The 13,345-nt window shown below is 43.6% G+C and overlaps 1 protein-coding gene across 13 annotated transcripts in view; it reads right to left on the reverse strand.

Moving 5' to 3' along the window:
* PPP2R5C (protein phosphatase 2 regulatory subunit B'gamma) overlaps positions 1–13,345 on the reverse strand; it is a 138,429-nt gene that overhangs the window by 11,311 nt on the left and 113,773 nt on the right. For 12 of the 13 annotated variants that reach the window (XM_036411723.2, XM_036411727.2, XM_036411728.2 and 9 more), the window contains 5 exons: positions 12,750–12,803; positions 7,653–7,823; positions 5,588–5,715; positions 1,447–1,548; positions 172–244 (listed from right to left, as the gene is read on the reverse strand). In XM_036411723.2, coding sequence (XP_036267616.1) covers positions 172–244; positions 1,447–1,548; positions 5,588–5,715; positions 7,653–7,823; positions 12,750–12,803 — 528 coding nt within the window. The remainder of the gene's footprint in view (positions 1–171; positions 245–1,446; positions 1,549–5,587; positions 5,716–7,652; positions 7,824–12,749; positions 12,804–13,345) is intronic. The other variant, XM_036411730.2, reaches the window with a different exon arrangement.

Genomic DNA, 13,345 nt, shown 5'->3' on the forward strand with positions numbered 1-13,345 from the left:
ACGAAGTACTTGTACAAAAGTTAGAAAGTATCTTTATTATGGATATTTTCATAAACAACGTTAGTGAACGTGATTCCCCTCCTTCCCATGACGAAGCCACAGGCCTAACTTATAAAAACATTCTGTCACGCCTTAGAAGGTTTCAAGAAACATTACTCTCTCTTGTAGTACCTGGGGGTTTGCTTTGGCTAGATTTTCTATTTTAACCCATGCTTCTTCTCGTTCTTTCATCTTTAGCTTCTCTCTGAAAAACAGTAAAATGTCATTGGTATTAAGAGAAATAAATTAAATTCAAGAAACCGTTAAGGGGGAAAACACTGAATAGACCTGTCTCATTCACAGTGGGGATTACAACACATGGGGCATGAAAAAAATACAAAAACAACAAGACTTACGAGGAAAAAGAACAAAATAAATGCTAAAACTTCAACATGTCCACCAATAATGAGTCACATGACCTTCAGTTAATCACTGAACTCAATTTTTCTGAAAATCCAGAAAATGTGCTACAAGACCTTTAGGTTCCCTTTTAGAAACTGATACTCTGTGAGATGGTGTGCCATCAGCAAAGCCCGATGTTTAAATATTTCACATCTGAACACTGTGTTCGCTGAGCTCAGAAGGGACCAGACAGCCTAAGAAAGGACCAGAAAGCCTGCTGTTTACGATCGTCTCACATGTTTATACTTGGCTGCCTCTCTCCACGCTGCCCCGAATAAACCCCAAAGACAAGGGTCTTGTTTGCTTTACTCACTGCTGTGCTGCTAGAACCTTCGACAGGGCCTGGCATGCAGGTAAACACTTCGATGCTGTATACAGAACAAACTGACCACCAGCTATACAGACTGCAAGGTGAGTTCATTCAGTCAAGTTTATCTGCCTGAGCCAGTTTCAAGTGACAAGCCAAGAATAAACTCTGCCAATAGTTTATACTGGACTCTGAAGTGGGGTCTAACTAGTAACCACCGGGACAGTCAATGCCTCGTCACCAGACTGTCCGTAGGCAGTGCAGGGCCCTGGTTCTGTGGACACAGGAGAGAGTTCAGAGAACGCCTGCAGCACGCACGTTACCACATTAGAACTAAGTCCTGTGGAGAGGAAGATTCTGGCTCTCTCATACAAACCTTACAAAATGTAACTCAAATGCCTGCCTAATGAACATGAAAAGTTACTGCACATACAGCCGGTAAGGGTCCCCGAGAAAAGCAAAAATTCTGATAGTTAAATAATTAAATTAGTAGCATAATGGAGGAAATAGCTGACTTTAAATGTGTTCTCTGAAAATAAGTTATCATAACCAAGTTTTTATTTGCTTTCCAAGTATGAAAGGATTGATTTTGCTTTAAAGTGAAAGATAACATGTTAGGACAAATTAATGCTTGAGGTTTATTCAGGGTTAAGGGGAAAAAATCCTTGAAAGAGTAACTTTTGAAAAGAGCCACTTACTTCAGCTTCTCTGCTTTAAACTGTTGGGTGCAGTCATCGAATAGTTTTTGGTTCATTTCCATGAAGAGTTTCAGTGCGTTGTATATCAAGCCGTGTATTGTCCTAGAGATAAAACTCACGTTGAAACTCAGAATGCATGATCTTTTTTACCCTCTCCCTCCTCCTGGGCTGCAATCTATTTCCATCCAAACTTATCAGGCTGTCTCAATACTCATTTCACAAGTTTCCTGCACTTTAAAGTAAAGAAGCTGATCCTTTTGATTCATTTCTTTTCTTTAAAAAGAAAAAAAAATTTTTTTTTATTGATTTCAGCAAGAGGAAGGGAGATAAAGAGTGGGCTAGAGCAGTGTTTTTCAACCTTTTTTGGGCAAAGGCACACTTGTTTCATGAAAAAAATCACGAGGCACACCACCATTAAAAATGTTAAAAAATTTAACTCTGTGCCTATATTGACTATATATAAAGTAATTCTCTTGAATAGGAATCAAATAAACACAAAGAAAGTATTTTATAATTACTTTATTATGAAATATTAAGTAAACAAAATAGTGAAAAATTATAAAATTCTTGTCTTGTCTGCACCTACGGCACACCAGGCAACATCTCGTGGCACACTAGTGTGCCGCGGAACAGCGGTTGAAAAACGCTGGGCTAGAGAAAGATGCAAATCAAAACAACAATGCGATACCATCTCACACCTGTCAGAATGGCCAACATCTACAAATCAACAAACGACAAGTGTTGGCAAGGTTGCGGAGGAAAAGGAACCCTCGTGCACTGCTGGTGGGAATGCAGACTGGTGCAACCACTGTGGAGAACAGTGTGGAGTTTCCTCAAAAAACTGAAAATGGAACTCCCATTTGACCCAGTAATCCCACTCCTAGATATCCCAAGAAACTAAAAACACCAATCAGAAAGGATATATGCACCCCTATGTTCATAGCAGCACAATCTACAATAGCCAGAATTTGGAAACAGCCTAGGTGCCCGTCAGCAGATGTTTGGATCAAAAAATTATGGTACATCTACACAATGGAATACTATGCTGCCATAAAAAGAAGGAATTCTCATCATTTGCAGCAACCTGGATGGAATTGGAGAACATCATGCTGAGTGAAATAAGCCAGACAATGAAAGAGAAACACCACATGACCTCACTCATTTATGGATAATAAAGAACATTATAAACTGATGAACCAAAAGATAGATATAGAGACAATAAAGCAACAAGCAGACTGTTAAATTACAGCAGAGAGGGTAGGGAGATCTGGGGGAGATAATAGATCAACATGCATATAAGTATATGCATATAAGGACTTGTATACATGCATATAAGTATAACCAAATGGACATAAAACTCTGGGGAGGGAGGGTATATATGGGAGGCGGGGCAATGTTAAAATATGTACACAGATAATAATTTAATAAAAAATAAAAAAAGTGGGCTAGAAACATCAATGATGAGAATCATTGATCAGCTGCCTCATGCATTGCGCTCTGCTGGGGATCGAGCCTGCCATCAGACATGTGCCCTGAACCGTGACCTCCTTGGTTCATGGGTCGACCCTCAACCATTGAGCCACACCTGCCAGACCATTTGTTCCTTTTCTTTTTTGTTTTGTTCCTTTTCTTACAGTCCGCCATGCAGCCTGTAACCTCCTTCGGGTGCCAAAAGCCACCTTACTCGGAGACTGAATAAAAAATGTTGAAACTTGAACAAGTGTAACTAAGATAAGCTTAATTATATAGGAGACAATAACAGAAGCATTTTATTTCCTATAAACGTTCGTTTCCTTTCCATCTTATTCACTGAGGAAAGAAAAATTAATTTTAATAATGCCTATAGAGCTTTGGTAGGTGGAACATAAAACTGCCACAGAGCTGCTTAGTCAAACTGAGCTGCGGGCTCTGACACACAGGAGGGGAGCCCAGCTGCTCTGCGTCCCTGCGGAGCCCCGTGACTCAAGCCCCAGCTGCCATCCGTGGAGCCACATCAGCGACCCTCCAGTGATGGCAGAGAACTGCGCAGCAGAGCCTTGCAAACCAAGGAATTGTGAGCAACAATAAAATAGGCGTTAAACCAAAACTCTAACCAAAAACTTTCAAGTCATAACTACTTTTTAATTCACCTTATAATAAAACCCAAATCATAATTAGACAACACTTAAACCTTTCTGCCTTGGCCCTGGGCAGGAATCATGCTCAATCATGTACAGGAACTTGGTTATCACTCGCTAAACTCAATTAAAAAAATGGGCCCAGCCTGTGGGTTAGGGTTGACATATGAGGTCATGGTTCGATTCCTGGGAAAGGCACATAACCAGGTTTCGGCTTGATCCCTAGTAGAGGACATGCAGGTGGTGACTGATCAATGATTCTCATCATCTGTTTCTCTCTCCCTCTCAAATCAATAAAAACATATAAGAAAAAGTAATAAAAAAAGAAAAAACCTACAAAGAGGTTGTTAAAAGTCAACATATTAACAACGACTAGACTACCCCAGGACGATTCCAGCCCCAAGACTGCAGTAAGCAGTCATGGGTGTGGTCAGCGTGACGACCTGTTAGCTGCACCGTAACTAACCACCAGAGCACGGTGAAGGCCACTGCAAAGCAGAGTGCTTTGTGTGCAGGCACGCCTAGGTGATATGGGGTTTTTTTTTCAGCCACAACCATCGAGCAAGTAGTCATCTTCTTGCTGGAGGAGGGTTTTGCCTTCACCTTTGTTGTTAATTCTCGCCGAGGGTATTTTTTCCATTGATTTTTAGAGAAAGTGGAAGGGGAGGAGGGGGAGAGGGAGAGAGAGACAGAAAAACACTGATGATTGGTTGCTTCCTGCATGTGCCCCAACAGGGCCAGGGATGAATCCTCAACCCAGTATATGTGCCCTTGGCTGGGAATCAAACCTGCCACCCTTTAGTGCTTGGGCTGATGATCCAACAACTGAGCAACACTGGCCAGGGCCTGTCTTCAAAGTGTAAAAAACACATTGTGAAGTGCAATAAAGCAAGGTGTGCTTGTTTTCTAACATTGTGTTGATTGGTCATCACAAAACACTATGCTGGGTGACAACATTCTCTTATTTTTTGGAGAAAATCAGTCCATTCCTGCCCTTCCCTGAAAGACAGGAGAAGCAGAGCAAATGTGAGGTTCCTCAGGCTAGGTTTGGATCACCTGCTCTACAGGCAGTGAGCACAGTTGGTGGTTCTAGGTCACAGAGTGTGTGTAAGAGCAGAACCCAAGGGTCCCAAGGATGGAGTGGCCACTGCCATCTATGCCCCGGGAGCTGTGACGGGACCTTTGACTCCTCTGGAGGGAACTTAACAAGATGCTGCTACTCACAAGGCCAGGGATTGCGGCTGTGAACATGTGGGCACCGGGGGTAAGGAGGCAGATTAAAGCCACGCTTCCACTTAACTACAAGTCCAATAAGAAGACATCAATATCTCGTTCCTTAACTGATACTTCAGACTTGGTTTGAAGTATGAGCAGAATATGCAAATGTAAAAAACATATAGATACTATACCTCAGTGGTTCTTAACCTTTTTAATGTCACGACCCTTTAATATAGTTCCTCATGTTGTGGTGACCCCCAACCATAAAATTATTTTCACTGAGAACCGCTAGCAGGGTCGCCTAAGACCATCGGAAAACACAGATATTTACATTATGATTCATTAACAGTGGCAAAATTATAGTTATGAAGTAGTAACAAAAATAATTTTATGGTTGGGGGTCACTACAACATGAGGAACTGTATTAAAGGGTTACGGCATTAAAAAGGTGGAGAACCACTGCTACCTGAAACTCATAGAAATAATGTTCAATGCAAACTGTAATTGAGAAAAAAACAACAACAACAAAAAAAACTCGTAGATGTGTTGCCAAAACCGGTTTGGCTCAGTGGATAGAGCGTCAGCCTGCGGACTGAGGGGTCCCGGGTTCGATTCCGGTCGAGGGCATGTATCTTGGTTGTGGGTATATCCCCAGGGGTGTGTGTGTGTGCAAGGAGCAGCTGATGGATGTTTCTAACTTTCTATCCCTCTCTCTTCCTCTCTGTAAAAACTCAATAAAATATATTTAAAAACAACAACAACAACAACAACAAACACGTAGATGTGACGACGGCCAGCCTGCTTACTTATTCCAGTGGGTCTTCGAATTGCGGTACAAGGACGGGAACATGATGGGCAGGATCTTGGCCGCATTGTCACTGATGAGGCTCATAATGTACTCATTGTTCCAGTAATACAGCGCTCGCTCTGCCACCTGGAAGACAGGAAGTGCACGCTTGTTCCGGGTCATGACTAAAATCATTCAGCAAATATCCCTCCTACTACACCTGTGAGTAGGATAATGAAGTATACTGCCTTAGAAAATGATTATTTTTACAAATTCACAAAACCCTAGACCAGCGACTGTTAACCAGCGTGCCTCAAGAATTTTTAAAACATACAATACTGGACTATTCAGTCAGGGGCATTCATCTCTTTTCCTTTAGATGGTAAACAAAAACAAGCAAGCAAGCAAGCAAGCAAACAAACAAAACGGCCAACACAACAGTGGCCATCAGTGTGCATGCCCTGTCTTGATCCATAAATACTGGTATACAGGTCATATTATAGAGTTGCATCTTATTGGTCTCATCAGTTTGTAAAATATAAAAAAAAGTTACATCTGATTGGTTAATTCTTGGTACCAGAAATACTTATATACAAATGTCACTTTGGAGCAAAAAGGTTGGCAATTACTATTACCATCATTTTTTTGTAAATCAACCAAAATTATATCTAATTTTTGTCAGATCAGCAAAAAATACACTTCTTGGTGTACCGCAGAATTGTGCAATTAGTCTATGTGCCACAAGATGTAAAAAGGTTGAAAACCGCTGTCCTTGGCTGTTACCCTAAAGAGCCTTCAGCAGAGGCAGATGGTTTCCTGGGCACCGAAAACACGGCACAGCTTACTCAATAGTCATGCGGACGCTGGCTGTATGCTGAGGGACACAAGTCAAATAATCCTTCTGCCTCCTGCTGCCCATGTGCACACAGCTCAGCAGGGACGAGGCATCTGGTGGGTGACTTATTTAACCCATTAGAAGTGATACATCATGTGGTGGACAGCAGTGGGGCAGGGGGCACAGAGTGCTGTATGTGTGTGTGTGTGTGTGATCACGCGCGGGCGCGTGTGGAAATGTGGTCATGGAGCAGGTCCCCGAGGGAGGTGAGGGCACTGGCTGAGGGCAGCGGGAGTAATTGGATGGAGGGATGGGAAGGGCTGGGCAACATGTACACAGGCCACGTGGAGCTGTGCTGGCACATGTTCCTCCTCCGCTGGGTCACCAACTCCCTGGAGACTGAGGTTTTGCTCTTTTTGTGGTGAGATTTTTACCTTGCTCATGATCAATTTACAATAAATGTCTGTTCACGACACAAAAGGATGGGGTGACAGAGTAGCCGAATAAAGCCGCTGGGAAACCTTTGAGGGTTTAAGGAAATCAGGAAAAGCGGAGAGTGGCTTGATTGAGAATTCCAGTGACAAAAAACAGGACTATTAGGTTTTTCTAAAGGGTGAAGGGAGATGAATTTATATGATGTCAGAAACAAAGGGCTTTATGGAGAAAATTCAGAGCTGAAGGTTTTATCATCATAGTACCTATAAATATTCATACTCAGTCAGTTGTGGAAAACAAGGTTTTATGCATTTTGGAACATGCTGAACACAAGGACAGTTTTACAGAGAAGCCATTTAAAAACTTTAGATTTTAGAGAGGCGGGGGGGACAAAACGAGAGAGAGAGAGAGAGGGAGAGAGAGAGGGAGAGAGGGAGAGAAAGAGAGAGAGGGAGATATTAACCCGTTGTTCCTCCCATTTATGTATTCACTGGCTGACTCCTGTATATGCCTGTAACTTTGGTGCGATACTCCAATCAACTGAGGCACCCAGCTAGGGCGAGAAGCTATTTTTTATTACTTTTTAAAAAAATTGTTCTTATTGAGAAATGTTGTCAGTGATGGGAACGAGATACTAAAGTATATTTTATTGAATTAAAGATTTAGCATCTTATTTTGAGGTGCGATTAAAGTGAAAACGTGAAGTTTACCTTCACATCACGAGCAGCACAACATGAGTGGCCACACCCAGACACCTGTCACCCCCACAGGAGCGCCCCCTGCAGCTGCTCACCGCCCTCTGCACCCGCCATACCTGGAAATGAGGGCTGGAGACGCACTTGGCCAACTGCCGGAAGAGCGGCTCCATGACCTTGACAAATTCTGAAGGTTCAATCACATCTAAAATCTCTTCTAACTCATTCAAGAACATAACTTCTTTTGGACTGTGAGTCTTTGGCCAGTATTTGAGCAGTGCCATGACCACCTATGGGAGAGAGAGAACACAGTGTGATGTCCATGGGGCCCCGACATTCGTTAATTAAATAAGGGGGTGCTTTTTCCCTTAGAGGAGAAACAGTGCTTCAGTCCGTTACTAGCTGAGTTTTTTATAATTAGAGGAACAGGTAAAGTTTTACACACTTTATTATTTTATTTTTAATTTTTAAAAAAATATATATTTTATTGATTTTTTTACAGAGAGGAAGAGAGAGGGATAGAGTTAGAAACATTGATGAGAGAGAAACATTGATCAGCTGCCTCTTGCACACCCCCTACTGGGGATGTGCCCGCAACCAAGGTACATGCCTTTGATTGGAATCGAACCTGGGACCTTTCAGTCCGCAGTCCGACGCTCTATCCATTGAGCTAAACCGGTTTCGGCTTATTTTTAATCTTTATTGATAACAGCATTCCAGGTGTCCCACTTCTCCCTCCACACGGTTCCCACTCTGCCCCAGACCTTTGCCATTCCATTGCATTTTATACACTTTAGCACCACAATATATGTGACCCACTCACTCTTCCTGAACCATTTCAGTGTTAGTTTCTTTAAAAAAGTGAAAACAAACCAAGAGGCAGTGAGGAGAGCTTAGAGAGAAAAGACTGATGGACAAACACAAGCATGTGAATTCTACATGTTTTAGTGTCGGAGTGGCCAGTTCTAAAATTTTTGGTGACACAGAAACATGTACAGAATCCATTTCTTTCTCATAATTGATTGTTCATATACATTTATACACAAACTTGTGTGTGGTTATATATAGTGTTTTCCATGGTGCTAAAACATATCAAAGAGACGAAAATGAGGCTGCAGAGGGATCTGAGCTTTGGCCCACACTGCCTTCCGTGTCAGGACCTTGGACTGGTCACCAATCCCTTGGTGCCCCAGAGCGTTCACCAAAGACCAGGGTACAACCACCTCTGTCCTGGGGCTGCTGTGGGGAGCAGACTAGGAAATCCACACAGCTGCCTGGGGACTGCTGGCCCGTAGGCGTGAGACGGTGTGGCTGTAACGAGGACCCCACCTAGACAGCGCCCTTGAAGACACATTCAGTCCCAGGCAGTGGCTTCCTGATCTGTGGATGACAGATGTTCCATTCCTTGCCCACGCCAGACAGATCGAGTTTCTGCTAGGCAATCTTTCTTTTATCATATTCCTATAGTTTCCAAGTTTCTGCCACAATCAGATCAGTAAGTATTAATAATGCTCTTAGAGGTTAGCCACCTTAAGTCTAAAACAGCACAACACCCAGAGCCAGCATTTACCTATAAGTACATGTCCTTGAACGACTGTAACCTATTACTTGGAAGCTCTGATTAGCCTCTGAACCACCAGCCAGCCGCTAGCGTTGGGACTGCTGTTAAGCCACCACAATACCAGCTGCTAAGTCACCACAATATCGGCTCGTGCGCACTGGCTGGTGGTCCCACCTCTAGTCATTTCCACTGTGGTTAGAGACATGGTGGCCTCTGAGCAGCACCCATATAGAACGCTTCTGTTTTGACGCTCGTGGCATTTAGATTTCTGGATAATCTTTGATATTATACTTTATGAAACTCCAAAATTTATAAAAAAGAAAGCACTCCTAGTTTGGACGTCTGACATAATTTACAACACAATTATCTTAAAAAGGAATTATTTTTAAAAATGCATCACTTAATGACTTTCCTCCTCCTTTTTGCTCAAAATAACTTAATAGACATTTATCAAGCACCTACTACACCTGCATATATGGGACCTCTGTTAAGAGTACAGCAGGTGCACATCACTGCGCAGCCCACGGCTCCTAGTCATTTGACAAATGAAATTTTATAGGAGAAACACATTAATATTCGAGCTGCAGAACAACTGATGTAGCGACTTCTGTCGCTGGAAAAGTATTATTTCTGGAATCAGTCACGCCCTGACTTTTCACACTACTTGCATCCATCTATGGGCAGAGCAATAACCATCTGTTTCAGAGTGCGACAGCCCTCTGCAGAAGAGGACGTCTGCTCTGGGAATGCTAATGCCAGGTGACAATGGCCGCTCGCTGCTGGGAACACTTCAAGAACGGGCTTTCCTTTGCAAACTCAATGGGCTGCTGGCTCTCTGGAGAGGCCTGGCAAGCGTGGGATGTGTGCCAGCGGCCCCTGCCTGGCATCCTGGGGAGTCCCCTTCCTGACCTGGCACATTAGGGAAAGAGAGAGCTCTCAGCAGGCTGCAGAGGCCTAAAGAGAAAGGTGGGCAACAAGAACATGATTTTTCTTCCTGATGAGTTTCTGTTCTTCTTACAATACTGTATGTGCTCGACGTGCCCAGAACGCTTCTGAGCACTGTATACAGTTTGCAAATAAAAAATATTACAGGTTACAAATGGGAGCAAAAAATGACTTTCAAATGGATTGTACTTTAAGAATTCTGGAGCCCCAAAACAAACAAAGCAAAGCAAAGCAAAGCAAAGCAAAGCAAAGAATTATGGAGTGTGGACATTTCCTTGGGAGCTTCCAGAATCTCAGAGCTGAGGCAGAAGCGTGAGAAGACCCAGGGAGGACAGTGCAGGTACGAGTGACTCTGAAAGGGGCTGCCTGTCACCTCTACAGACGGCAGCTGAGGGACGTGATCAGAGCTGGTCCTGAATATGTGGGTGAGGTATGGGAGTCTACATATAGCATTTAACAGAAAGCTTAACAGAAAGCAGAGATCAGAAGTCAGTTTCACACAGGGACACAGTATTGGGATTTCTTCATGTCTTTTCACAAGAAAACTAAAAGACTGCATCTAATACCCTTTTTTTTTTCTTCTTTTGATTTTTTCCGTTATTCAATAGCAAAAACAACCCAATTAAAGAATGGGCTATGGCCCTGGCTGGTGTTACTCAGTGGTTAGAGCATCAGCCCATGCACCAAAGAGTCGTGGGTTCAATTCCCGGTCAAGGGCATGTATCTGGGTTTTGGGTTTGCTCCCTGTTCCTGGTAGGGATGAGTGGGGGAAGGCAACCAGATGATGTGTCTCTCTCACCAGATGTTTCTCTTTCTCTTTGAAAAGCAATGGAAAACATATCCTCAGGTGAGGGTTAATAACAACAAAAAACACAGAGACCACCCCCCCCCCCCCCAACAAAAAGCAGGATTTGTCTTATTATAAAAAGAAAAAAGTACGGGCAACAAAGAAACACTGATGGAAATGTAACATGGTGTACCACTGTGGAGAATACAGTTTGGTGATTCACCAAAAACCTAACCCTAGAATTACCATAAGATCCAGCAATTCCATTTCTGGGTGCACACAAAAACGCACTGAAAGCAGGCACTTAAAGAGTTATTTGTGTGGTCCATCCACACAATGGAATACTATTCAGCCATAATAAATGGAATTCTGACACCTGCTACAATATGGAAGGACCCTGACAACATTATGCTGAGAGAAACTGCCTCACAGCAGGACAAATCCTATAAGTGGGGGAACTCATAGAGACAAAAGGAGAACGGAAGTCACCAGAGGCTGGGGAGGGGAATGGGGAGTTAGTATTGAGTGCGTGCAGAGTTTCTGTTTGGGGTAATAACAAAGTTTTGGAAACAGTGGTGACAGTTTGTGAATGTCATTAATGTCAATGAATTACACACCTAAAACAGCAAAGTTTATGTAATGTGTATTTTACCACAATTTAAAAACTTAATAACTGCCTGGCTGGTGTTGCTCAGTGGTCGAGCATCAACTTATGAACCAGGAGGCAACAGTTCAATTCCTGCTCAGGGTACATGCCAGGCTTGATCCCCAAGAGGGGGCACATAGAATGCAGCTGATCAATGATTCTCTCTCATCATTGATGTTTCTATCTCTCTCTTCCTCTCTCTTTTCTGGGGGGGAAAAATAATCCTATATATTAAACCTTTAATATGCAAATTGACCCAACGGTGGAATGACAGGAATGACCAGTTGCTATGACACACACCGATCACTGGGGGCAGATGCTCAATGCAGGAGTTGCCCTGGTGGTCAGTATGCTCCCACAGAGGGAGCGCTGCTCAGTTACAAGCTGGGCTCAAGGCTGGCGAGTGCAGTGGCGGTGGTGGGAGCCTCTCCTACCTCTGCTGCAGGCGGACAGTAAGGAGTGAGGGGTCTTGGATTACCAGAGCCCCAGACCGTGACAGGAATCACAGACTGCAAGAGGGTGCAGAATGGGCTAAGGGACCCCCCCTCCAGTGCACGAATTTCATGCACTGGGCCTCTAGAGAGAGAGAGCGAGAGAGCGAGTGTGTGTGTGTGTGTGTGTGTGTGTGTGTGTATTTAAAAAATAAAAAAATAGTTAATAACAATGTATTAAAACCCACTGAACTGTATATATTAAATGGGTGAATTATATCTCAACAAAGCTGTTAAAATCTCTTCAAATGCTTCCCCTGGCACCTGACATGCCCGACTTCGTTAATGTAGGCTACAATAGCTTTTGTATTTTTAATAGCGATAATATGCCAAGAAATGGGAAATCTAAGCACTGAATGGCAGCAATGTGCATTCACTTATGAAGCAATGATCAGGAAACAGTTACCTCTAACAGGGAACTGTTACTGACAGCAAAGCCTCTTGGGTACCACAGCATTAGAACCCCCGCTCTAGTCCCTCGGACTGAAGTCAGCTACATGTGCTGCTAACCCCCGAGGGGGAGTGTTAAGCTGCACACAACTGCCCAGCACTGAGTTCCAAGTACAGTGAGGGTCAAGGTGACATTGTGGCATAAATCCACTACAATCCAGGGACCTGTCACTACAAGGACTACACCTGGAAAACCCATAACACCGAGTGAACTCAGAGTGTCACTAGGGCTAGAGCTCAAGAGGGAAGAGCTGATCAGCTGTGTGTGTGTGTGTGTGTGTGTGTGTGTTTGGGGGGGGGGGGGATTTGGCGACAGGGCAGCGCAGGACCACTTACTGGTTCCGTGAGGGTGCTGTCCTTCTCCAGAAACTGCACAACACAGTACGCCAGCTGACAGGTAGAGAGGAGAGAAACATTAGCGTTTGTTTCATTTTAACAGGGAAGTGCCACTTCGTTTCTAGGACCCTAGCATCACTGCTAACACGTTCCTCTGCCGAGACAAGGATGTGACCCACTCAGGTGCTGCCCGGGGATGTCCCAGAAAGGCGGGATGGACCCCACTGCAGCCAGCACAGGTTCTTCCCCCTCACCAACTGCAGAGGGGACAACAAAAAGCTGCGGAGATCGGGAAACTGTCTTTTGGGCTAACACCAATATGTCAGCCCTGGCCTGATGGGGAGTTTTCCTGTGGCTTTTTGGAGACTAATGAACAATATGACAAATAGAAAGAACCAAAATTAAAATCTGGTTCCACCTTCAATCTCTGAAGTACTGATTTCTAATACAGTACAATTAATATGACATCAACGGGGCTGAATGTAAAGATCTTACCAGTTAGTAACAAACAAACAAAAAAACTCTAAGCAAAATATTTCCCAGGAGGCCAATGTCGTTAGAATCATCTCAAGAATATAGTTGACCCTTGAACAATG

The sequence above is a fragment of the Pipistrellus kuhlii genome, unplaced genomic scaffold, assembly GCF_014108245.1.
Source record: "Pipistrellus kuhlii isolate mPipKuh1 unplaced genomic scaffold, mPipKuh1.p scaffold_m20_p_41, whole genome shotgun sequence".
NCBI lineage: Eukaryota > Metazoa > Chordata > Mammalia > Chiroptera > Vespertilionidae > Pipistrellus > Pipistrellus kuhlii.